This window comes from Centruroides vittatus, unplaced genomic scaffold (genome assembly GCF_030686945.1).
Source record: "Centruroides vittatus isolate TY-2023 unplaced genomic scaffold, ASM3068694v2 contig_1042, whole genome shotgun sequence".
Lineage (NCBI taxonomy): Eukaryota > Metazoa > Arthropoda > Arachnida > Scorpiones > Buthidae > Centruroides > Centruroides vittatus.
The window spans coordinates 1053438-1080761 of NW_027120674.1; the positions used below are offsets into that span (position 1 = coordinate 1053438).

At 30.9% G+C, this 27324-nt stretch overlaps 1 protein-coding gene across 3 annotated transcripts in view; it reads right to left on the minus strand.

Moving 5' to 3' along the window:
* LOC136969976 (exportin-T-like) overlaps positions 1-27324 on the minus strand; it is a 62460-nt gene that overhangs the window by 27404 nt on the left and 7732 nt on the right. For all 3 annotated transcript variants that reach the window (XM_067264347.1, XM_067264340.1, XM_067264338.1), the window contains exons 2-9: positions 23291-23364; positions 23113-23192; positions 21883-21939; positions 16029-16098; positions 14182-14401; positions 8305-8387; positions 4717-4986; positions 1993-2072 (exon numbers count right to left, since the gene is read on the minus strand). In XM_067264347.1, coding sequence (XP_067120448.1) covers positions 1993-2072; positions 4717-4986; positions 8305-8387; positions 14182-14401; positions 16029-16098; positions 21883-21939; positions 23113-23192; positions 23291-23350 — 920 coding nt within the window. In that variant the 5' untranslated portion in view covers positions 23351-23364. The remainder of the gene's footprint in view (positions 1-1992; positions 2073-4716; positions 4987-8304; positions 8388-14181; positions 14402-16028; positions 16099-21882; positions 21940-23112; positions 23193-23290; positions 23365-27324) is intronic.

The following is a 27324-nucleotide window of genomic DNA, read 5'->3' on the forward strand; positions in this document are numbered from 1 at the left end:
AAATAAATATACATTTAAAGTAAAACTTAATTACAAGAAACGTGGCCGGCGTTATTACATTTAATAAATATAAAAAATATAAATACGACGTTACAAAGTTGAGACTTTGTCTTTTGTCTTTCCTTCCGCCATTCACAACCATCAGCAGTCCTTAAGGTTTCACAGTCCCTTGGAGACGACCTTTCTTTTGAGGCTACTGCCTCCGTAAAAGAATGCAAAACAGGCAAAGCGTCCTCTGGTGTTATCACCACAGTAAAAATATTACATTTTAAGTAAAATTTGAAAGGGCAACAAGGCAAAGGGAACAAAGCCTTGGAATTTTCATTGTTCTCGTTTCCTAAGGAAAAATGTTTATGCCAAGTTTAAAAAGCATAGGTGTTGCAAAGTTACTTAATGCACACTGAATAATGAACAGCAGAGTGAATGAGTTCTTTAAATAAAGTACTGAAATCTTTGGCTTTCAGCCACCTGCTTTTATGAAAATAACTATCTTATTTTTGTGAAAAATGAGTATAGAAAATCTTGACTCTAACTTCAACCAGTTAACTGAAGTTTATATCTGAATCTATGACAAATTAATGAGAATTTAATTCTATTTAGCATCTATCGAAAACTGAAAGGACTGAGAAAATGCAACTGCCCATCTGAATAACCAGTTATCAAGACATAAATGTAATTTAAAAACAGTAGGATCTGCATTCTCTATTAATACAGTTAAATTGCAGTATTAAATTTTAGCTAACATTTTAACTCTTAAAAACTGATATAGAAGAGGCACACAATAAGTATTTTGTAATCATTTTACTATATTAGAATAGAATATATTTACTTTGTGTAATTACAGGTAGCCCTTGATTAATGTGGTTAATTAATCCTTCAATCCTACTGCATATATAAAAATTGCATTAATCAAAATACGGTTGCTATGTTAAATAAAGACAGCTGGTAAAGCCACAGATACAGTATAAAGGAACTGCCGCAATTAATTTTGCATGTTAATCAAATCTTGCATTAAGCAAGAGATACCTGTACTTCTGCACTTGTAATTAAAGCATTGATATTGAATTTTAATTTAAAATAATATTCTTAGCTTTCAAATTATAGAGAGAAATGTTTTTATACTTGAAATTAATTTTTTTCAATTAGCTTACTTTGTATCATGTCCTCAAATTTTGAGTCTTTTGAAAGAATTGTCTTAGCCATTTCCTCAAAGTTTTAGTCTTCTAATTAAGATAAAAGAGGACTTTGAGGAAATAGTTAAGACAATGACAATACATTTTAATGATGTTTTAAGGGGGTAGCTTCACCCCAAAACCCAATAAGTATAGCTAAATGTAGCATTTAATCAGTAATATCAACTCCAATAACCACCACCTTGTAAGTTGCTGAGGGAATTTTTAATTAAGAAAACGAACGTTTTCGGTCTATTCAATAGACCATCATCAGGTTAGAACATACAAAAATGGAATACATTATAATTATAATGTATTCCATTTTTGTATGTTCTAACCTGATGATGGTCTATTGAATAGACCGAAAACGTTCGTTTTCTTAATTAAAAATTCCCTCAGCAACTTATAAGGTGGTGGTTATTGGAGTTTATGTTTTTTGCTGAGTACGTTTATGTTCAATAGTAATATCAACTGTACAAGGCTATTTTAGATTTTGTGTGTGTATGTGTAAATGCATTGCAGTAAGGTGAAGTTGAGCCACTTCCACTCCCAATTTCTTTTATAAAATATACATTACATTAATATTACATACAATCATTATATTAACATGTGTATCATAAAAAATTTATTAATATATAGTTTTATATGTTAGGTTAATTACTCTGTAGAACTATAACAATATATATTATAATAGAATACATTTTTATTCTTTCTCATAAAAAACTATTTAATATAATAAAGAATATATGCATTTATTTCTATTTACTAAGAAAAAGCTTAGATGTTATATCATAATCAGTAACGAAATTTCAAGACTTACTTTGTCCAGGAAGTTAGAACTGATGTTCCCATAACATTTACTAATTTTGCTAATTTCACCATAAAATCACTGTCATCATCCTAAATAATCAAACATTTTATTGAAATGTACAGTAATATACATTTTTATAATTATAATAAGCACATGAACTTAATTGTTTTCATTTACTATGCTAAAATAATTAATATTAAAATTCATAGTTAATTTTTAGACGATATCCTAGGATTTGATTACTGTAACTCTTTCAAATTTTCCATTATTTCACGATTTTTACGGAATAATAAAGCAAATAATAATGAAGCAAGAGCTTTCCTTTGATTATTATTAGTGTCTTACATTAAAAAGGCAGAGAAAACACGAACGCCGTAGAAAAATATTGCTATATTTTCAATATGTTAGACAAGCTTTATAATTACTTCATATGTTTTTCTTACCTCACTAAACTTTTTTATTTTTAAAAATATATATTAAAAAAATCAAAAATTTAATTCATATTAAATATACTCGTGCTAAATAACATAATGGTGACATAAACTATGGAAATAATGTCTCAATGAGTGTATATATTTTGTAAAACTTGTGTTAATTTTTAAAATTTTGTAAATATTGTTTTATTCTGGACATTCTAAGAAATTGTTAAGAACAGATGAGCACGAGAAAGGAGTAAAAAAAAAATGTCATAAAAATAGAGTATTTTAAAACAATGACAATCAGACTGGGATTAAAATTGGAACTAAATGGCCACAAGTTGTTTTCTCTCCAGGATTTGAAACCTTATTTTTGTAAATTTAAGTGTAATTTTAACAGAGTTAGTTAGGATTAAAAAGTAGTTTTAGTTATAACTACATCAGAACTCATAGCAGGGCACATATGTAAGTCAAAACCAATGAGAAAAGGGAGATTTTTAGACAGAAATAGTGAGTAAAACGTAACCAAAAAGTGAGAAACCTTTCTGTAAAAAAACAGATAGGAACTTGACTGGCTCAATTTTGTCGAACTTGCAAGATATCAAGTTGATATTTAGCAAAAATAAAGATTAATTACTGTATATTTGTTTTAAATTATGTAAAACATTCAGGAAATAAATCAAAGTTACTTTTTTTTAAACCTATTTATTGGATGAAATGTTAACTATGGCCTGGTCTAAGTTCAGTGGTGACTACTGTAGCTTGTAATGTATACTCAGATCTCAAAATTAGTGAGAAAAGTGACTTTTTTTTCAAAAATAGTAGTGAATAGCAAGCAATCTGAAAAACAGTGAAAATAGTGAGTTGCTCTGAGCCCTGCTATATGTGTTTATGTTACTGGTTGTCCTTACAGAAAGATTGTCACCTAGATTGTCCCACCATTATAAGATGCTGTAGAAATAAGCATTTCTTCAAATGTTCAATAATAATAAATCACAGATTATAAAAATTATAAACTATATGAATTAAAACACATATTATATTTAAAAAGAGCGTTTTAAATATTATATGCAGTTAAGACAGTAACTTAATCCATGCAAATTTAAAGCTAAACATACTAAGTTATATGTCATTACTGAATATGTATAAATATATACTAAATAAAATTAATTAATTAAAAAAAGAATATGCAAAATGGGGAGAAATATGAATAAAAAGGAATCAGGAATTAAATATACATTAATAAATAGGTTAGAGTTGAAATTTTAATGTTTATAATTTTAATTTTTATTTTGTTTTCAAAGGACGTTCAAAATTGCCGAAATACTTAGCGTCGTAAATTTTATGAATGTTTATTTAAAGGCTTTTAAGAGAGAAGATTTCAAAAATGTTCAAGTTTTCTCTGGTTTTTAGAAAATAATAACAAATTCTTATAATTTTAATTCAAGTTCTAAAGAGAAGTTTCTCAAATCAGAAACATTCCTTTACGTGTATTTCAAGAACTAATCAAATGAACGAAAAGCATCACACTACATAGTCCTGTATATTTTGTGTATGAAGTGTGATATAAAAAGATTGTCCATAAAAGATTGAAACTCTTAAGGTCAAAAATTCATCAAGATATGATTCACTGCTCTATGTATAACATACTTTCAACATGTGAAGAGTTTTTGTGCATGAATGAGAATCACTTGCATGTCATCATCATCAAAATATACATAGCATATTATGTTGTTTGAAATCTTGTACATGAAAATTTGTTAATAAATATTCAAGAGTTAATAACTGTCTATTTATAATCACCCATTTTCCTGCCATACCCCCATATAATTTCGTCAAAATAATCAACTAATAAACTAAAAAGAATAGCAAAAACTATAGTTGAAACTACTACAGGGTAAATGGTACACAGAAAGAGATGATAAGAGAGATTTTGAATTACAATCTATAAAGATTTTAATTTCAAAAATCAAAACATAACTTACATAATAACTTTAAGCTCTATAAAAATTCTGTTTTTATTAACATCTAATAAGAAATTATATACTCTTCAAATAAGAAATGTTATCGATCCCTTTAGTTTCTCCACCTAAATCATACAATCACTCAACGAAATTTCAAAATAGTAATAAGACTTGTTATAAAAAAAAACGAATAAAGTGATTAAAAATCTTCTTTAAAAACAACTTCTAAGTAAAAAATTTTAATCAAAGTTTTCAAAATTTATTTAAAGCAAATAAAATTTTAAATATACCATGCTAAATAATAACAGTCAGTATTTACTATATTTCATTATTTATTAAATCTCTTTACTTACTTCGGCTGTATTTAATACTCCAGCTTGATCCAGTACTGCCATAAAAGATTCAACTAGTTTAGTTTTAGCAGCCGGATCCATTCCCTTATTTATGATTTCGTGAATGCAATCACAGGCAGCTTCACGAAGATCTTGGTGACCAAGAAAATGAACTAAAATTCCTACAAAACGGTCATTGGCAATAAGACCAATATCAATCCATGCAACATATCCTCCAATTACTTCTAAGCATAAACAAGAGAGTTCTGGATGGGAATTCTGATAGGACGTCTAATAAAAAATAATTAATTAATTAAAATCATAATTTTCTTCAGTAAAATCTATAATATTTCTAATCTAAAAAAAAAAATCCATGTTTTCTTAAACTCAGAAATAAATGATTATGTTTGATTTATATTATATTGTAGTATTCTTTTGTATATACAATTATGAGAACTGCACAGAAAATAATACAGTGGATGCTCGGTTAACAAACAGTTCAGAGTGTGAACAAATCAGACAACAAACACTTTCACAAAAGATTTTTATGTTTGGACAACAAACATTTCACAGAACAAACACAAGAAGTGACATAAGATAGCGAATACTGATTGGTCTTCCCTTGTCTCCAGGTGGCAATTCGAAACCTTTTGGAGCGCAGCAGACGTCAACATCGACACTCAACCCGATACTGATCGGATAGTAGGCTATTCCTCCAAACTTTGAAACTCTCCCTTGTAATTCCAGTCTTTTGTTTACCTTTATGACAAAGAATTTTTTACAGTCTTCATGAGACTGTCGGGTGGACACTCGTTTTGTGTCGGTTTTTATTTTCAAAATGTGAGCATTTAATTGTCCCATCGGATAACCGTTAATGTTTTAACACCAAATTTTCTCGTCTGGGTCTCACATTTACATAATTTTTTTGTGCACTAGTTGATTTCTGTTCTCTGAATTTTTGTAAGTGCTTTTCTGAACTTTTTATTTAAAAAAGAAACCGATAATATTATGGAGCCTCACCCATAGAACCCAAGCAAGAGATAAAAGCCAAGGTAGAGAGTGGGCAGAAGATGTCTGATGGTGCTAGGCTGTATGGTTTGAACAGGTCTGCAGTAGGCACACTCTTATCTAAGAAAGATATAATCATGAAAACTCAAGCAGCTAAAGGAGTAACAAAAATCACATCTGAAAAACAAAGAAAATTTAACAGCTCATAATGGAACCTGAAACTGATCTGATGACAGAAGAAACTCAGCGCTGAAACTAAAACTGTTTTCTTTGAAAAAGGGGAAGACAAAAGAGGATCAATGCCAACATCTGCTATTAAAGATGTTTTGAAGAAGTGGGAGGATATCAGAACAACAGTCTTAGAATGGCATCCTAACCAGGTTGAGGTTAATAGGCTTGGAGACCTCTACAACGACAATGCTACCAACTACTTCAGAGAATGAGAGAGAAAGGAATTGACATTGGACAAATTCTTTAACGCCTCACAAGCGGAAAAAACATGACTGATAAAAATGCAAGACTGTGTGTATATGTATTTTTATTATTACATATAAATAAACATAAATAAAAATTCATATACTTTCTTATTATTTTTAGGTGTCTCTAGAACAAATTAATCAAATTCGCATAAAAATCTATGGTAAATCAATAATCAGTTAACAAACAATTCAGGTAGCAAACACAGTCTCGGAACGAATTATGTTCATTAACTGATCACCCAGTGTACTTTTGTATCAATCAAAATTTAACATTTATTGAAAAAATTTATTATCAATCAATCAATCTTTGTTATTTGATATAATGGGTGTTATTACAAAAGGGTTAAAGAACATTGTTATTTTAAGTTAGATACATAAACAAAGAAATTGTATAATTTATACAGAGTTAACGTGGCAAAACTATCACCAAAAAAAATTTGGTAACAAAAATCAGATGGCAGTGTAGCAACTTGAACATCCAAAAGAATGTTGCAAGAATCAAGAAGGTGTTTTCTCATATCCATCGCTGTTGTTCCACAAAAAGAACATTAAGAGTCACCTAAAACATTAATTATTTTACCATTTAGGTTTATCGAAAACCTATTTAATCTAAATTGTGCAGCAAATGACTACTTTATAACTTGAAAAAATTTATAATAATATAAGCATGATGTGTTATTGCAATTGTAAGTACAGCTGGAAATAATTCTGAAGCATAATGTAATGTGGTTTAATTTTTATTTTATAGTATGAATTTACTAAGCTTAATAATGAATCAATAATCATTCCTTATTGTTCCTTTCAACTTGTATTATAAATATATAGCTATCTCTGCCCTAATTCACAGAGTGCATCTCCTTTCTTTCATCAATGGTGATGAAGTTATTGAATCAAGCCACATTTTATCAGCCACTTTAAATACAAATTATTTATTCAGTAAATTCTCAAATATTGCTATGTACTCCAATATGAGAATTAAACCAAAGTCATTGACCAAAATTATTGCTTGCCAGATCAGCTATCTTCTACTTATAAAGTGTTTCCTTGATAAAATTATTCTGAAGAGAAGGTTACATCTGATTACCTTCTCTCTTTTCAAACTGAAGGAAAGGGGTCCAGTTTGAGAAAGCACGTATCTAACAATAGAGACAATTTTTCAAAAATGGAAAAGTATGAGTACAAAATCCCCTTATATTATTCTTCCAACACGTACATGTACTCTTCATACATGGAACAACATTCAGGATGTTATCTACTATATTTCCAAACATCAGAGCAATATAACAATAACAATTAAGTAGAAATATTATATGTAACTGCTTTGTTCTAATATGGGCCAATATATTAATACAATTATTGTAAACTTGTCCGGATTCCCTTATTAGAAACTTAGATAAATACTTTTAAGATGTGTTAAATTCATCATTTTAATTATTTTTAAGTAAAATTTGTGTTTTATTTGTCTTATTAATTATGCATTACATTCTACATACCATTTTATTACAATTTTTTTTTCTGGGACACCATTCATTTAAAAAAAAAAATCAATTATTATTTTGAATTTTATACTAAGTTGTTCTGTTCTTGTATTGCAAACACAAGATGAAAGTTTTATTGTTTTCGGGAGTATTTGTAAAATATACAAAATTTAGTTTTTCAATAATTTTGTGTTACTTTTCTTGAAAAGAAACTATTAACACTGAATGACAGTTCTTATAATACACATCTGGTAAGAATTTATGTGCATGTCATTAGTTTTTAAAATAAATTTAATTATTAATTTGATTTTTGATATAAGTGTTTATCTCATCATTGAGTCATCAAATTATAGACATTATATGACTGAGCCATATAGGGCTAAATTTATAATGCTAAACTCAATTTTATATTCAATTATAGACAGATCATAAGCCAGTAAGATCAGCAAATACAAGCAAATTGATATTAAATGACATTTTGACTTAAACTAGATAAAAACAATGATCCTAAAATAGTAAAAAGATATTTTACTGTAGACATTCTTGTCGACAAAGTATGAATATATATTTTATTTATTATTATCTTTTAAATTTATGATTCAGCATTAAATTTTCAAAATTTAGAATTAAAATTCTATACATACCACAATATGATACCAAGAATTTACCAAGTCATTAACGCAATGTTCTCTAATAGTGTCCTTTATTAATGTATTCCTTTCCAAATCTTGGTTCTAGCTATTCTAATTATATTTTTTATATATAAAATAAAGCATAGATTGACTTTAGTTTACTATTAATTAAAATCTTATATTCAAAAACTAATAATATATTTCAATTATATTGTATTACTATAAAACTTTATTTGAATAAATTTATTATTTTAAAATTATCTTTAGTAAGACTAAATGTATCTAATGTTTTATTATTAAATATTATAATTAATAAACTATTAATGCTGAATGACAGTTTTTAAAATATACATCTGGTAAGAATTTATGCACAAGTACAAAAATGGAGGATGCTATTACAATTAATACTTCTGAAATTGGAAAATAAATTGAATTAAATTACAAATAATTAATTATGTTATCATTACTAAGCTTATTTAAATGACTTATAAGTTCCTATTTGGAGCTAAAACTGAATAGATGTAAGAAAACATTAGATTGTTCTATTGTGTCCATCTTACACTTGTCCCTGCAAAGTGAGATAAATTATTTCTATCTTAAAATATTTTTTGTTAAGGTAAAAAGCATGTTCATATATGATCACATGTGACTATTGAATGAATCGTCCATCTTGTAAGAGTGTATGGCATTTGTCGTCACTGCCTGATACTGGGTTTGCAGGAAACTGAACCCAAGACGGGTTTGCGAGTATAAAACCATGTTTGTGGGTGCCGACGGATTCAGACTCGAGACACCTTTACAAATTCCCATTTATTGTTACAAAAAGTTCTCTCTTATATATTTAATTTTTATTCTTCTATTCCTGTTGATCGTCCCGTGGAGATTTCCTTGGACTTCAGGTCAACAGTCTAAGTCCTGTATGATGCTTGGATGGCACCAGGCCCAGAGTGATATTGCTGACAAGGCAGGTGAAGGGGTCACTTAATCCTTTTATTGTCAGACACTTCATTCTTGCTTATGCTTACTATGGATGGCTCCTAAGTTTCCAAACAATGAAGTCGCACATTGAAGTGAATCTGTAAAGTTGACTGGAAGTTGTGGGGTTGGTGAAATGCAATTTAGGAAGAACGGTTGGAAAAGAGTGCTATGACCTTGAGATGTGAGTTTATATAGAATTTCTCCACAGACCAATTTAATTGGTCCCGAATCCTTCTCTTTCCTTCGCAATTGGTTCCTTTTTAGTCTAGAACTAGACCTGATTGGGGCACGAGAAAGGATAAGCCACGATGTTAACCTAACACTGAATTGCAATCTCGCACAACGAGATGTTTAAACAAACCTTGTAAATTTTGTTCATCTACTATATAAAACTGAAAAACTGGGCAGTCTCTGTCACGGTATGCCAAAAATGGCCACTAGGGGCACCCTTAGCTATTATTTAAATTAATGAATTTATTGTTTATACCACGGAATGAATGCCCACTATGGGGCGTCCCAGGCTACTAGTATTTCTATAAGTTTTGTGTCCACTGTGAATGATATGAAGGTCAATGCATTCCATTCTATAGAGAATGCATTCAAGGTCAAAATTGGCCACAGACACTACAAAACATTTTTGATAAGAAAAATCTGTGGAAGTGTTTTGAAAGGTTTATTGAAAGCACCAGGGATCTACTGCCAGACTTCTACAGGAAAGAAAAAATTTCTGAGAATGAAGACAGTGAAACAATGGAATCAGCTGTGTAAAATTCTTCTGTACATAGTTTAGTTGTCTAGTATTAGTTTAGGTTTAGATTCTAGATTTAAAAAAATTTCCCATTAATATATATCGAGTCCTCAGGTACAGTACCATGTATTCTGTATTATTATAGTATTATAGTATTATTATATTATATCATAGTAAGCTGTTATTTTCATTCTCTCTGTGTATTAAAATTGTAACCAGTTCTTAATATTATTGTAACATTGCAGTGTTCAAGGTTACTTTCTACCTACCCATATGTGATGGGTTTTGCATTTTACTGTAACCGGGCCATTTCTTGTAATTGTTAATATTGTATAACGGTATTGTCAACTTTGGTAATTATGGTTGTTAATAATTTCCGTTGCAGCGCTCTGAGGTCCTAATAACTTTTTCACCTTTACTTTCCCCCCTCTTACTTTATGCCTATACCTTCAGAACCCTTCCTTCAACCTTTTCTACACCCCTTTCTCTTCCTAGTGGGCTAAGTTTGCAAAAGCAGGCAGCTCCTCCACTTTCTTTATTGTTATTATTATTATTATAAGTTTTGTTCTCTCTCTTGTCAAAAATTTCTATTAGACATCTTGTGACATTTTTTTTTTATTGATCAAAATATTTTGTAGGACTTCGAGTTTGCCGTAATTTCGTCATATTTATGAGCGCCAAAGCCAAAGTTCATCTTTCCAGTCTGACACGTGAACTCAGGTCATCTAAGACTTACATCTATTTTAATTTTACTCGAATTTTAGAGTGAGTAACAAAGAGAAGTCAGTGCTATTGTTCATGTTGTAGCAGTAAGAAAGACAAGCACACTCAAGGTTAATAATAGAAGGTCCAAGGGTAGCATGTCACCAACTCACGCGATAGTTTGTCTGGACTTTCTTCTATTATTAACCTACAGTGTGCTTGCCTTTCTTACATCTATTATTTTTTAATGTTCATGTTGTGTTTCTTATGAAATTCCTTTCTCTAGTGGAAAGTTTTTAAACAAAATTTAGGGCTGGGTTTGACACCTCACAATCTCCTTCATTTTTAAAACAAAATTGAAGCCCAAAAGCAAACATCTGATAGTATTTGGAAGCTTTTTTCTCATGAAAGTATTAAAATGTTTAAAAATTATATTCAAAAAAAATTTATTTTATTTAAGTCATCATCTAATTTTATACAATCAAGTACATAATTGGCAATAGGAAATAATGATATACTTTCATCTCAGAAATAATCCAAAAATACATTCTCAATGTTTTCTTATGAAATGTTTGCCTTAAGATGTTCTAATTTAAATATGATGACAAATATAAGTTTAGCGTAATGGTTATGATTTATAACTTTTACATTTCAAAGTAAATTATTTTTTGTTCAAAATACAACCACTCTTAATATTTGTGTAGTGCAGAAGTGAACAGTTTCATTAAATATAATATAATCCTTACTTATTGTCATCAATGATTTATTGCAAATGCAACAAAATGACAAACGAAATATTAGATAACAAAAGCAATTTTACCATAGGCCAAATGATATTGTGAAAGCCTGGACCCAAAAAAAGGATATGATTATATCTTTTCCTACGGACTTGCTTCCTTGTCCAGAGGTGACACATCTTCTGGATGTGTCACTGGAACTAACGAAAAAAATTGTATTAGACATGGACTTTACAATTTACCAAAAAAGGGCATGAACAGTGAGGGGGAGGACCCCAGAATAAGAAAATGGGATTGACGACAATAAGGAGTTTGTTCGTTATCAAAAGTTGATCAACATTAAGTGTTCGCTCCCATCTTTGATTAACCCTCCCCACCAACCATCATTGCCGCCAATTGCTGCCTAGGTCAACCTGCCATCTTCCTACCTGCCCTTCGAGGATCTTACATAAAACTATTGAAATGTCTAATATCCAGACGAATCTAGAGGCTGTCTACATAATCAAGGAACAAGAAACCAGCTTATCAAGTGTATAATGACTACAAGTATTTATCCTCGCGTGCATAAGTGTAAACTGTCTCTCTTATACGTGTAAATAGTTTACATAAATAAACAGGTATTTGTTACATTAAACCTGTAGTTGAGTACATTCCTTCTGATATGCTGTCTCTCAGACATACTCCATCCTAAATCCAACTGCCTACACATGCGACCTCTCATGAAAAAAAAACAAACTGAGCAGCCATCGAGGTTTCTGTGCCTGTCTTAAAACACAGTGGTGTCAGTCCTGATGATGCAGTCTTTGCAAATGCAGTGTCGACCCTTCGATCAAGTGGTGTGGAAGCATAAGGGGCACTTTGTGCATTGTCACAATATAAATAAGATAAAATTCAGTGGTTTTCATTCATTCATTCATCAAGATTGTGACCCTCCACCACAGAACTCTTCCACTGATCTTGATTTCATCAGTTTTAACAGACCTTGGCCAGTCCTTATTGAAGAACTGTTGACTTGGATTTGTGACCAATTCTGGATATTAATACAATAGTACAGATATTACTACCTGGTCTCAAGACTCTTTCATAGAATTGAGAAACTCTTTTCCCCATCAGGACATCCAAGCTAGACAGTAATCGCTGGACTGCAAAGGATCCAGATATTGATTGATACATGTAATCAACTGTAAACACACACACACTCTCTATAGGCATGTATAGAGGTTTTAGACTCTCTCACCATTTCTATTTTTCTTGTATTTAATATTCAACTGTAAAATAAACATTTATTTAATTGTTAATTATGTTGTGGAGTGTGTTACTTTTGGATTCTCTGTCAAATTCCTCCTCCATCCCTTACTGTCAGTTCCTTCATATCCAATTGCTCACACATTTATTGAAAAGTTTCAAAAGGTTCGTGTAAACCGGAAATCACAGATGGTGTCAGACCTGACCTGAGGGCACTGTTTAACAACATTGTTAAATAAATATAGATTATTCAAAGTTATATTTTCATTTCTGCTTAAAAATTTGTCAGAAAATTTATCAGTTTAGTAATTACAATTATTGTTGTAAAGATAGCGATCCAAACAATGCCGAATTATCAGGCTAGCAAATATATATACGCCTTGCCGAGGTTGCGATGGCCGGTTGAGTGCCTTTGAGAGGACGTGGGCAATTAATGTGTTCCCAGCCGGCATTGTAATGGCCGTCAATGGTCGTTCGGTATTCTTATATCAGCTGGAAGAGGAGAGTGGATCGGAGGTCCGGGTAGTGTAACTGGTAACGTGTCTGCACGGATAGCAGAAGTTGCGGGTTCGAGTCCCACTTCGGGCCGTTTCTTTTCTTCCAGTTAGGCCTAAATTTATTTAAATTATTTATTAAATTCTAATTATTAAATTTAGCAAGAGATGGCGCCTAACGCCTAACTCTAGTAGCAAATTATCTTAATTATTAATATTTCTATTGCCATTTGCTAGCCTGATAATTCGGCATTGTTTGGATCGCTATCTGTAATGGGCTAGTAGGAGTTTATTTATATTGTTGTAAATTTATTCATTAGTCTAATATACTATTTTAGTTCTTAAATCTTTCTGAACTTGAAAGTAAAACCCTATTTTGCAATTTCATTCATACAAAATAATCAACAGGCTGAGAAAGGAGATAAAAATATTCTGAAAATGTCTTAAAATTTTGTAACAGATTGACTCAATAACCATTAGCGGGGTTGCGGCCAAAGTTCTCATCTCTAAAACACAAACGCCGAGCTGCACTTGACATTCGACATTCACGTTTTAGAGATAAAAACTTCGGCCACAACCCTGCTATTATAAAAATAATTTCCAAACAATTTTAATACTCTATTAATTTACTTATGTTTTGAATGTCAATATTTCATGTTGATAAAAGAAATAATAATGATAAATATTTAACAATTTTTTATTTATAAATAGGATTCAGCTATAGTAATTTGTGAAAATTATCAGGTAATTTTTACTCTTATATGTAAATATAGTAAAATCAAAGATAATTCACTAAAAAATTTATTCTAATTGAAAATAATTATTTTATAAAAATGTTAAGTTATATAGTACATTTAATAACTTATATTAGTTATTAAGAATTATAAAATATTTTTACTTCTATATTATAAAATCTCTACTAAAATATTATAAAATTATAAACAGTAAAAGTTAAAACTAAACAGTAGAAAAATAAAATATTTTACTTTTTGTGTTCTAGCTATTTCTCGGTCGGCAACATCACTGTTAATGGCAAGAAGAATCCTCAAATAATAATCAGTAGCACTTGGTCCAAATGAAAGTGTTTGTAAGAGATCGGCAAAGAAAGAAGGCCAATGATGAGGATAATCGATTAAAAAAACCATAGATACAAGTTGAGCAACTTTATTTTTAATAAATGTTTCTTCTCCTTTATGTGATTCCGGCTAATTATGAAAAACATTAATTAATTATTAAAGAAATCTATAAATATATTTATTTAATATATTTTTTTAATCACACAAATATCTTGTTTTATCTTCACAGGCTATACGTTATATCTTGTTAGTATATCTTACATGTGATATTATTATGTATTTTCAACAAATCTATATATTTTAAAAGTGCTTTTATATAAAATATCATTGTACGTAAATAACGATTATAATTATAAAGTATAATTTCTATTAATTTTTAATCATTGCAATATTAAAAATACTTCATTAAAAAAATAATAATAACAAAATGAGTACCATAAGATTTTAGTGAAAATAAATAAATAAATTAAAGTTTAAAAGTATTTGTTTTTGAAAGTTTAAGACCAACTTTAGATAGATTTATCATCATTATTGGAATGTGGAGTTTGGTTTGATGGTATTCAGGAACACAACACATGGGCATCTGCTAAGGGAGATGGATGCCAGATCTCTCTACAGTAAACTGGCCCCTATTTAGATGTTAGAATGCCCAGAACATGCACATGACCAACACACTGGTCAAGCACAGACCCACAACCAACTACCAGTATTCAATAGAATTATCCATTCAACCATTGGTGGATATGAATATTTTTATGCAAACAATTTTTTGATTTTTTAAATTACTGTAAGTTATTATTACAAATATTAATATAAAAAAACATCATTATAATGTTCAAGTAAACACTGACTTTGAATATAATTCTAATTTCAGTTCTCAATAATCAGAAAATACACAGACCAATGTATAAGACAACATTATAAAATGTGTTTTGATATATATATGAAACTCAAATTTCATATTTTACAAATGAATGAAATGAATAACAACTTAAAATCATTTAATTCAAAATAATTTTTAGCAGAGACCTTGCATAATTAAGTGAATTATTATTCAGAATTCCAATTAAAACGTAATTGTAATTTCTAATTATTGTGCTGTGAGGAATTGAACACAATTATTTTATTTTCTGGGGCTGTTATATTTTGTTTGAATTTTTTTCTTGTTTTAAAGAGTTTGTTTTGTTAGAAGGAGCTTTGTAACTCTGTTTGTTGTATTATACAGCGTATGGAATTAAAGTTCTTATGTGAAAATCTTTGCTGTTCAGATTCAATTATAGCAGTCCTCATTTTACCATTTCCCACATCTAAAGTTCATTTTTCCTGGTCTGTCAGAAAACATTAAATTGAGGTTGCACTGTATAAGATCGTTCGTGATACTGTATAACAAAGATGCATTAAATATGATCATTCAATAATGTTAACTTGTTATCGATAAATATGTTGTTAAATTTATTAATGCAATGTATAATCAAACAGCAATATTTCTTCATTAAAGCATGACAACTCATATTGAATTAATGCATTTTTGTTTAACTGACTGCTATAAATTACTGGTAAAATGCTTAAAAGATGTATAATGAAATTAATATATAAATTAAATTATATTAATGAAAAATAAATAGTAGTTATTTTAATTCTTTTGGTAGTTAAACAGTAAAGTTTTATTCTGGATTAAAATATAAAAAAGAAATAACATTTGTAAATCTTTATTAATACAATATTTATTAATGAAGTATAAGAAATAACTAATTACCTGAGTTCGAATCCAATAACAGATGAATTCTCTAATTTGTTGTTGTTGAGTAGCATCCGATTGCTCGTATCTATTAAACAAATTTATTATAATAAACACCAGCAAATTCATCAATATAAAATGAATAAATTCAATTTGTTTGTACTATTCTACTAGATTAGTAGAATAACTTAAACTGAAAAAATGTTATATTTGTATTTCACATTCAAGAATTAATACAAAATAGCTTTAAATTATTTTAAAACAGGCTATTAAAATGAATGAAACAGCAAATATACAAAATTCTTTAAATCTGTTTACGAATAATCATTCTAGAATATATTTACTTTGTGTAAGGTCTCAATACTCAATTCAAATAAATAATAAAAATATAAATAAACAAGATGAACATTGTAACTATGTTAAATCAATGTACTGTAAATTTTATATAAAAATTTTCATAGTGTTATCAAGTATTTTAATGAGAGAACTTCCCTTTCTTTATAATATTTTAATAATTAAAGAGTATATAATGAATAAAGAGATAAATATTTGTATTTAGTAGAAATGTTTCTAAATTCCAGAGGCTTTGGAATTAAGAAATGGGCATTAAGAAATATAATGTTGGGCAAAGCTCTGAAAAAGTTTGCTTGCAAATTACTGAGGAATGAAGAATAACATATTTTTCTCAGCCAGTTTTGCCTCAATGACGTACCTCCTATGTGCATTTGCAAAATTTCCTTATCTGCAGACTGTTTAAAAATGATCTGAAGAGAGATTGAAAATGTTTCTACTAATAAAACCATCTGTCTCTCTTCTTTCTGAACTAAGCAGTTTTGTTGTATATCTATATATATAATCGAGACGAGTTGATAATAATAATAATAATAATAATAATAATAACTCTCCCATGGTCACCACCTGGTCGTGGTGGGAGAGCCCAGTAATTTTACTGATCCATAGGGCAATGCAGGCTGGAGCACAAGCTCCTGGTAGGGACACCCATGCCAGTAAGGTCTATGGGGAGAAATGAAGCTAAGAGTGACCACACACCCACATTCTGTGGAGATATATATCATGGTAGTAACCAGATCTAAATGTGATACTGGCTCGGACGTCGCCCGGGTTAACAAGGTCCGCGTTCGTGAGTTAGGCAGAGGCTCACGTTCGAAAAATAGGCCACAGTCTCCCTTGGTTACCGGTGGCGAAAGCAGCACCGGCCCAAGCATGGCTACTGCAATGCCCTCAACAGATGTGAGGAATCAACCCAGCCTTGGTGTTTCTGTGGCAATGCATCCACAGACCACAAAGGCTGGAAAACCACGCCAACGGATGAAATGGACAGTAGAAATGAATGAGTTTATCATCCGTAATTATTACACCATCACAAAACTCGAAACAAACATGACAGCATACAGACAACAACTACACCATAAATTCACACAACAATATCCTCACCTCACTGTTACCGAACAAAGGGTTGTTGATCAAAAAAGAACAATTATACACAACAACCTTATTCCACAAACAACACTTGAACTTATCAAACAACAGGTTGCTGATCAAATACATCAACAGACAGAAACATCTAACATTAATGAAGATCACGTAACCTGTCAGGATAATCCAGTAACAAGCATTGATAATAACACACATACAACAATTACCACTAATGATACTACAGACACTTCCTCCTCCATCACTGATAACATAGACATGGATTTAGTTAATACGCTCTCACTTATATTTCAGGAAACACTCACTAAATATACAGGCACAGATCCCACACAACGACCACGAATACCAAAAATCAACACGTCAAAGGAAGTAGGAAAAACACTAAATTATGTAAACACTCACTTAATACCACACTACATTCATTCAATTTCTACACTCGCAGACATTCATACATTAGTTTATGCTGGGGCAGTCACAGTAGTGACACACCATGGACTGAAAGTACAGTCACAGACAAATACACAGAAAACACAATTCTATCACAAGCCTGCCTGGCAGAGAAGAATAGAAATACAAATAAATGACATTAGACAGCAATTAGGCAGGCTGACACAATACACTAAAAGCAACATAACACCCAAATTAAGGAAACAGCTCAAAAACATTTTCAAGAAAATAAAAACACACACAAAACATGAACATCACAACACACACATTACAGAATACATTGATACACTAAAACAAAAACTTGCTGCCAAAGCACGTAGACTCAAACGATACAAAACATGTACACTACGAAAACTACAAAATAAATTATTTACAAACAATGAAAAACTCTTTTACAAACAAATTAATAACAAAGCAAACACTGATACACAGCACAGTGGCACACCAACAGAAGAAGAACTCACAACATATTGGTCTTCTCTTTGGTCCAGTGCTGTCACGCATAATGCTGATGCAGGCTGGATTGAGGAGGAGAACAGAAACTTGCACACAACATACCAACTATGCCCTGTGTTGAAATAAACATACATGATTTCCAATACACTGTTAACAGAACACACAACTGGAAGACACCTGGTGTAGACAACATTCACAATTTCTGGTACAAAAAGTTTACATCACTGCACCAGGAACTAGCTAAACACCTAACACACATCATCATCAATCCACAAGACATGCCAAATTTTCTTACTCAGGGCATCACCTACATGAAACCTAAAAACAACAATACTACAGACCCCACACAATACAGACCAATTACATGTCTTCCAACACTCTACAAATTATTGACATCCTGTATTCGCAAACAAAATATACAAACATATTGAAGAACACGACATTCTAACAGAACAACAAAAAGGTTGTCGTAGAAACCACAGGGGATGCAAAGAACAGTTACTCATAGATTCAGTCATTCTACGGCAAGCACACAGACAACACAGAAACATACACATGGCATATATAGACTACAGAAAAGCATTCGACAGTGTTCCACACAGTTGGCTGCTACATATTCTACACATGTACAAAATACATCCATCACTCATTGCATTCTTTCAAAACACTATGCAGCACTGGAGAACAACACTACATTTCAGGGTTAGTAACACTTCCATACAAACAAACCAAATTTTTATTAGGCGAGGAATTTTTCAAGGAGATTCCTTGAGTCCTCTCTGGTTCTGCTTAGCCCTGAACCCATTATCCAACATGTTAAACAACACGCAATATGGTTACAATATCAGACATGAAAAAACAACACAGTTTACACTGTCACATCTCATGTACATGGATGACATAAAACTTTATGCATCCACACAAAAACAACTTCATCAACTCCTACAAATCACACATTCATACACCAACGACATACAAATGGAATTTGGCCTAGATAAATGCAAAACACTTCACATAGAAAAAGGAATCCTGAAGAAAGAAGATTTTGCACTTGGAAATGGAGACATTATTGAATCCATGGAAGAGGGCGAGTTCTACAAGTATTTAGGATTCCAACAGGCCAAACTAACAGAACATACACAAATAAAGCAAAGATTAATTAAAGAATACCAAAGTAGGTTAAATGCTATTCTCAGAACACAGTTAAATGCAAAACACACAGTTAAAGCAATAAACACATATGTCATCCCAGTACTCACATATTCTTTTGGAGTTATACATTGGACTCACACTGATCTTGAGCAACTCCAAAGGAAAACAAGAACAACACTTACTAAGCATAAACAACATCATCCTAAATCTGCCACAGAAAGATTAACCCTTCCACGTAAAGATGGCGGACGTGGCCTGATTGACATAGTTAACCTTCACTACAAACAAATACAGTCACTGCGAGAGTTTTTCTACAAAAAACAAGAAACATCACAATTACATAAAGCAGTAACTCTAGCAGACTCGAATAACACACCATTAAACTTACACTCACATCATATGGACACAACACAACATATAAAAAGCATAGACACCATTAAGCAATCGTGGGCTCGAAAGGCACTCCATGGCAGGCATCCTTACGATCTGGCCCAGGATTTTGTTGACAAAACTGCGTCAAACAGCTGGTTAGCTCGGGGATGCCTCTTTGGGGAGACGGAAGGATTCATGATTGCCATACAGGATCAGGTCATAAATACTAAAAACTACAGAAAACACATACTCAAAGATGCAACACTCACAAATGACACATGCAGAAAATGTCACATCATGCCAGAAACTATACAACACATCACCTCTGGTTGCAAGCTCTTGGCACAGACAGATTATTTACACAGACATAACCAAGTAGCAAATATAATACACCAAGAGCTTGCAAAGAAACACAAATTAGCAGACATCCACGAACCATACTACAAATACATTCCACAGACAGTATTGGAAAACAACACGCACAAAATGTACTACGACAGAGCCATAATCACAGATAAAACAATTTACCACAACAGACCAGACATAAACACAATAAAATCACATACATTATAGACATATCCATTCCAAACACTCACAATATACAAAACGCATGCACTGAAAAAATTAGCAAGTACACAGAACTCGCCCAGGAAATAAGGCATCTGTGGAGGATGGATAGGGTGCTTATTGTACCTGTTGTTCTCTCCTCTACAGGTGTCATACCACACACACTACACAAAAGCCTGGGCACATTAGAATTGAATAGAAGCACATACATCACTCTACAGAAGGCCACTATATTGAATACATGTCATATTGTGAGAAAATTCCTGAATACAGACACACACACTGATACACTTCTTTAATTTCTGTTTTGGTTACTATGCCTTGACTTTGGTCCGGCATAGTACACAGCCACCGGTGTTAATCGAGTATAAATTAATAATAATAATAATCAGTGCAGAGCCCAAACGGTTAGAAGTTGAAAGTTGAAATTTGGTACATAGTTAGGGTATGTCAGTAAGAAGGGATTTTTCGAAATTCCTCCCCATGGGGGAGAGGGACAGGATTAAGGCTTAACACTTTCATCAACAGTGGAAGTGTCAACAATGGAAATATCAACAATGGAAGTGTTAAGAGAAAGCGGCGTGCAAGACACAGGTGCAGTTTTTTCGTTTTTGCGGGAAATCGAACATATTTTTAGACCCATCTAAAAATTCTCTAATTAGTCTGGAAACAGGGGTCCCAATTCTTGCATTCTGTGAAAAAGGGTAAGGTTGACTATAACGTAATAATCTTAATTTTCTCTAAAACGGTTAGGAGTTGAAAGTTGAAATTTGGTACACAGGGTACCAAATTTAAGTACCAAAGTGTTAAGTAACAATGGAAGTGTTAAACAACAATGGAGAACAAGAGAAAGCGACGTGCAAGATTTACGGGCGCTGGAGGGAAAAAAAAAAAAGAGTAATATGTTAGAATATATTCGATTTTCAAATTTAAACAGATTAGTTCGGTTTTTCTTGACTTTTCTTCTTTAGAACATTCGATGAAAATCAAACGATATAATCAGAACACGTCGTGAAAATCGAACAATATTAGAACATTCGGTTTTCAAATTCGACCTTTCTTTAGAAATGTTTACTTTGTTGATGAAATTACTTTTTTTTTGTGACTATAATGTAATAATTTTAATCTTCGCTATCGTTACTTTTGCCCGAGCAACGCCGGGCCTACCTGCTAGTACTATATATTATATGGCTGAGGGTGTAAAGTTACATATCTCAATCACTTTTATGATTATAATTTGCAGAAGTTTTTACTCAATCCCAGGGAGGAGCAGGTTCCTCTGTAGACACCCACAATCGTAACATATATCTTATTTCTCTGTAAATTGTTCTATTGTACTTAAACATGAAAATTTATTTGACTAAATATTTTTCTATAGAAATATCAAATTAGATTCTTTCATAATTACTTGAGAAAAACTTACCTAGTTTTGATAAAATGTTCAATCACTTGTAAGCAGAAAAATTTAACATGATTTTCACTGAAAACAGATAATTTAAATAATAAATAATTGACTATTTGTATTTAATTAACTATTTTTAAATTTAAAAATTATTTAGTTTCTTAAAAACACAATACACTTTGTGTATATGATTTGTGTAATGTATACATGCATTTGTCTTGTTTGACATGCATGGCCAAGTAAGTTAGAATGAACTCTGATTAAGCTAAATCGGCACTTCTTTGTTTCTACGAAATAGAAAATAATTTGATTTATGTACCTATGGTAAAATGTTTTGAACAAAGACTACTTTGTATAAACCCAATTTTTCAACCAATAGCTACAATCCATGCTGAGCAACAAGATTTCATGCATTTTTATTTTACACATTTCATTCATTCCACTATGCATACGACATACTGCATCCTGCTGCTATGTAGCATGCTCCACGTCTTTCATATAAATACATATGTCTTAAATTTTTTTACTGACAATGTGTTCAAAAAACAAACAGAGCACTTGGCAATCACTGAAAACAGGAAGTTACAAAGGTCACACTTACTATTTTTGACCAGCAGTGCCGCCATATTTATCTTTACACTATACAGGATTAATATAGTATTAAAATATCAGTACTGGTACATTAGAATCTTGCTAATCCAGTCAGTTCTTGCACAGAGTAGTGCCAGATTACTGAGAGTGTATAAGCCTAAGTCCAATGAATGACATGACCTGCTGACCTTCATTACCAATTCTTTTTGGAGACAGGCAGGAAAAATAATATAGTGTGCTGACAAATACAATATACAAAAACAAAAACCAAAGTAAACAGAATGTGTGACGTGACTAACATGTTCATGAAAATGGAAGTGAACAGTTGATTACACCAAGTTATGCCAAATAATTGAGAGGTCAAATTAGCAAGAGTCACGGGTCATGCTGCATAGTGCCAAAATAAAGGGTTTTTAACATCACTTTTATTAAAGTGGTGATAAAAACCCTGTTGATAAGAGAGTTTTGCTCAATTATGTGGTAAATGTCTTAAAGTTAACTATAAAATATCTTTAAATTTTGATGTCATTTGGTAAATTTTCACTTATATGAAAAACAATTTTAATAAATCCAATTAGCTACAAGCCGAAAGTCTATATGTAGATTTTACTAATAAATAATTATTACTAATTAATATTACAAATTGGTTTTGATACATACTGTTGTCCAGTTGCAAGAGTTTTTGTACATAACTGCCAACCATCTTCAGCTGATTTTAACTGTTCGAAATACTGCAAAGCCTGTATAAATGTATACAAATAAATTAATTACAGAAAAATGTATTTCTTTTATTACTATTTAAGAGAACAAAGAAAATTAAGAAAATTAAATAAATTACTCTTGTTTGTGCAGCGGGATCTCCATGACAAAGAAACCCTTGAATTACTTCAATATCCATTTTTTTATATTTTCCTGGAAATAATTCTCATTTCAACACACAAATGTTGATAAAATATTTTACACTACTATAAATAATATATACATACAGTAAAAAAAAAAGTGTGTTAGACTTCTATTATAAAGGAAAAAATACAGAAAATATATAAACACAATAGCATCTTGAACCAGTTATGCATAAAAGATAAACTGACAATGCTATCAAGGATCTTATACAAGATACAGATACAGATTTTCAACATAAGTTCAATCAAAGTTATTAATACATCTTCTTAACAAATACAGGGTGTCCCAAAGTTTCCATACATACAAAGGTGAAATGTAACTTTATTCACAAAACATTAAAATGTCAGCATTAAGATTTGTGTCAGTGAATTGACAGAGTAAGGCAACGGAATACATGGGTGATCTGCCAATGGGGTAACTTCTAGCAGGACTTCCTATGTGGAAACTGAATTCTGTTTAGGTGTTAGACACACGAAGAAAACCCAGAAAATTCCATGGTGGCCAGCCCATTGGTAAGGCATGAACCAATGACCAACTACCAGCGTTCAATTGTTTTATTTATTCAGCCACTGATGGGCTTGATTTATGTCAATGTACGGAGACTTTTGTGACACCCTGTATTAATAACATTTTATAAAAATGAAAATTGATTCATTGCATGGTAAAAACCTGTATAAACCAGAACTGCATGATAACAAATTACTTTTTTCCATTTTAGCAAGTTTCCATTTTGAACATGTTTCTTAAGATACTTAGTGGTTTAAATCCAAAGCTTATTCATATAACTTGCTTGGCTCTTTGTCTTAAATGCTGAAAATATCTAGTTGCAGTTTTCTAATGATGATAATTTGTTCAAATGCAGAGAAAGTATTCAAAAAGTGTGGAAAAAAAAATTAGGTTGTTTGAGAAATTAAATCCAAATTTAGCTTTGCCTCCGAAGCCAGTAGTTATGCATTGATATATCTGGCTTAAAAGTGTAGCTCATTGTTTGGATAATTACAAAACACTAGTTTCATATCTATATCATGTGAAGAGTGACCATTGTGTTACTATTGATATTTTGAATGAGCTTACTTCAAACCTCAAGTGCAGAATGAAATGTTGCTCATTTCAACTCATTTTTCATTTTTTATTAACAAAATAATTAAATTTGAAAGTGAGAAACTATCACTATCAGAAGTAATGGGAATAATTAGAGTTGTTGAGAAGTTATCAGTTTCTCAAAGAGGTAGGAATGTTTATTTGAAATTTAAGTCAATTATGGAAAACAATCCTGGTTTCTAAAAAGCTTACAGATCTTAATGCTATCTTAAGTGGAAATGAATAGATGCATTCAATGTTGTCAAGTAGAAAAATGCAAGCATTGAAATATCCATTATTACGAGCGGAGTGTTTGCATCGAGTGGTCATTTAGTCAGTATAAGGCTATATCGCAACAACAGGGGAAAGGTTTCCGACTGAAAACTGATCACATTATATTGTAATTTATTCTAATTTACAAAAAACATCTGTGACAAAATTATTGCTTGACTTAAAATGCTTAACAAATCATTTTTAAATATGTACACAAATATACATCAAACGAAACCCGATATCATAAGCAAATACACCCAACAACTGCCGTAACTGATCGGGCTAAATCCAGATCATTTACGGCAGTTGTTGGTGTATTTGTTTAAATATAAACATTTTAGCTTTTTTAAACTAAATATTATTTGCATATTTTAGCTCATTTTCACATAATAATTTCCAATCCCTACTTATTAAATCACACAACAGCAAACAAGCCAATTCAAGAATCGAGAATTAGCGTTTCACTCTGCTATCAAAAATTCTAATCACATTACAATAATCCAGAGGCCAAATTTTTCTGTAATTTCGCTTCTTGAAGAATTTTAATAAGGTGCATTCCATAATTATAAAGCCAGCCTTTTTCCATATTCCTTTCACACTATATTATTGCAAACATATACGTGATGTGAAACAACACATTAAGATATGATAATGCAACATAATTATTTTGTTATTTGTCTGTCCCATAAATATAAAGCCATGTATTTTATAAAGCAAACATTTATCACAATTACTATTTTTATTCTAAATATACACATATGTGGTATATGTGAAGTTAGGAATATGCAAACCAGTAACCATTTTCCTAGCTTGTTTACGTAATATGGAATGGCTAAAGGAAAACTTTGATTGATACATTAAAAAAAACCAAGTTTTTACTTTTAGTATTTGTAATTTTCTATTTTTTAATTGTAAGTGAGAATAATTGAGAACTTAGTTATTACTTTTAGATTAAAACAAATTGCTAATTAATCATAAAATTAAGCAATAAACAAGGCTTTAGCAATCGAGGAAAAACTTATTCGGAGAAAACAAACAATCTTTATACCTTGCAGGTATAATACAAGGTGATCAATAAAGATTATTTGTTTTCTCTGAATAAGTTTTTCCTCGATTGCTAAAGCCAAAACCCAGTGCAATGTGTCCTATTAATAGGCTAAGTCCTCGGAGACAAAATATATAACAAATAGAAAATAAGGACATAGAGGCATATAAATTAATAAACAATTTCCATTAAGAAAGTTTGTTTTTATTAGAGCAAATATAATTACATCAAGGACTATTTAAGTTTTATAAAAATTTTGAAAGTAAAGAATTTAAAACTAATACAAATATAAAAACTTAATGGAAATTATTGCCTTCAGAAAGACAACAAAATTTATTTTTTAAAACATGTTTCATGAAAAATAATTTTCTTTAGAAACTAGTTCAATTGTTTTTCAGTACTACAGTAGAGCATCGATTATCCGACTCAATTGGGACTGAGGATGGTCGGATAACTGGAAAAACGGATAACCGAAAAGTATGAAAAAATGCATTATTAGTATAGTATATTAGTATATTGCTATTAACCCACTTCGCGTTGAATTTTCATTGATGTTAGCCTAACAAAATTCTTTTAAAATAATAATCGTCGCTATTGTATCCTTAAAAATTATTTATTTTGCAAAAATAAATACAAAAATAAAGAAAAAAAATAGAAAATTAACCCTGATTTAAATACTGGCCTCCCTTTCATGGTTGAGCCAGTATTGCCAGCTAAAACACGCAAAAATTTAACAAAAATAATATTAAAGTAGCCAAGATGTAGCCAAATATTGTAGCGTCACAGCACTAGCAAACATTTGAATTTGCCGACTAGAACGTGGTTGGTTAACCGATGTGACGGTTGATCGGGGAGTCGGATAATCGATGCCCTACTGTATTCTGAAATTTACACATTTCTGACTTGTGAATGTACCAGCAATTTTAATATTTTTTCAAGGCATACAAATTTAACAAAACATAAAAAACAAATAAGATAAAGTCAAATATCTCTAATGAATAATGAAAAACAAAAGAAAAAAAAGGCATTAGTCTGCTGTTCTAGGGGGTCCATGATATTTGAATCAGAATCTACCCAAAAATTATTCACAGATGAGTTAATCCAAATGTTAGTCCCAATTTCTCATTACTCAGTTGCCCAATTGAGAACCTAGCCAAACCACAAAGTGCATGAAAAAGAACAATGTCGACAGAATGGACAGAGTTAAAATTAAAAACCACGATAAAAGAATCATTATTAAATTAAGTAATTTAACAGAAAATTGAGAATATCCATCCTATGTTAAACACTTGGCAAGTTTTTTCAAGAAAATAATTCCTTCGTTATAATAAAATTATATAGCATAGCGAAGGCTTGCTAATTATTTCAACTGTTTCCTTTCTCAAGGATTGCACTATTTTCAAACAATATAATTGAAAGTAATGTATTCCTTGAATTTTATAATACTTCTATCATAAAAATCTTTAAACTTGGTACCATATTTAATAACAAATAAAAAGTACAGCTAAACTAAAGCAGCCAAGCTCTTTTTAATACGCAAGAAATGTTTTCGTACTATTTCACAGTCTGTC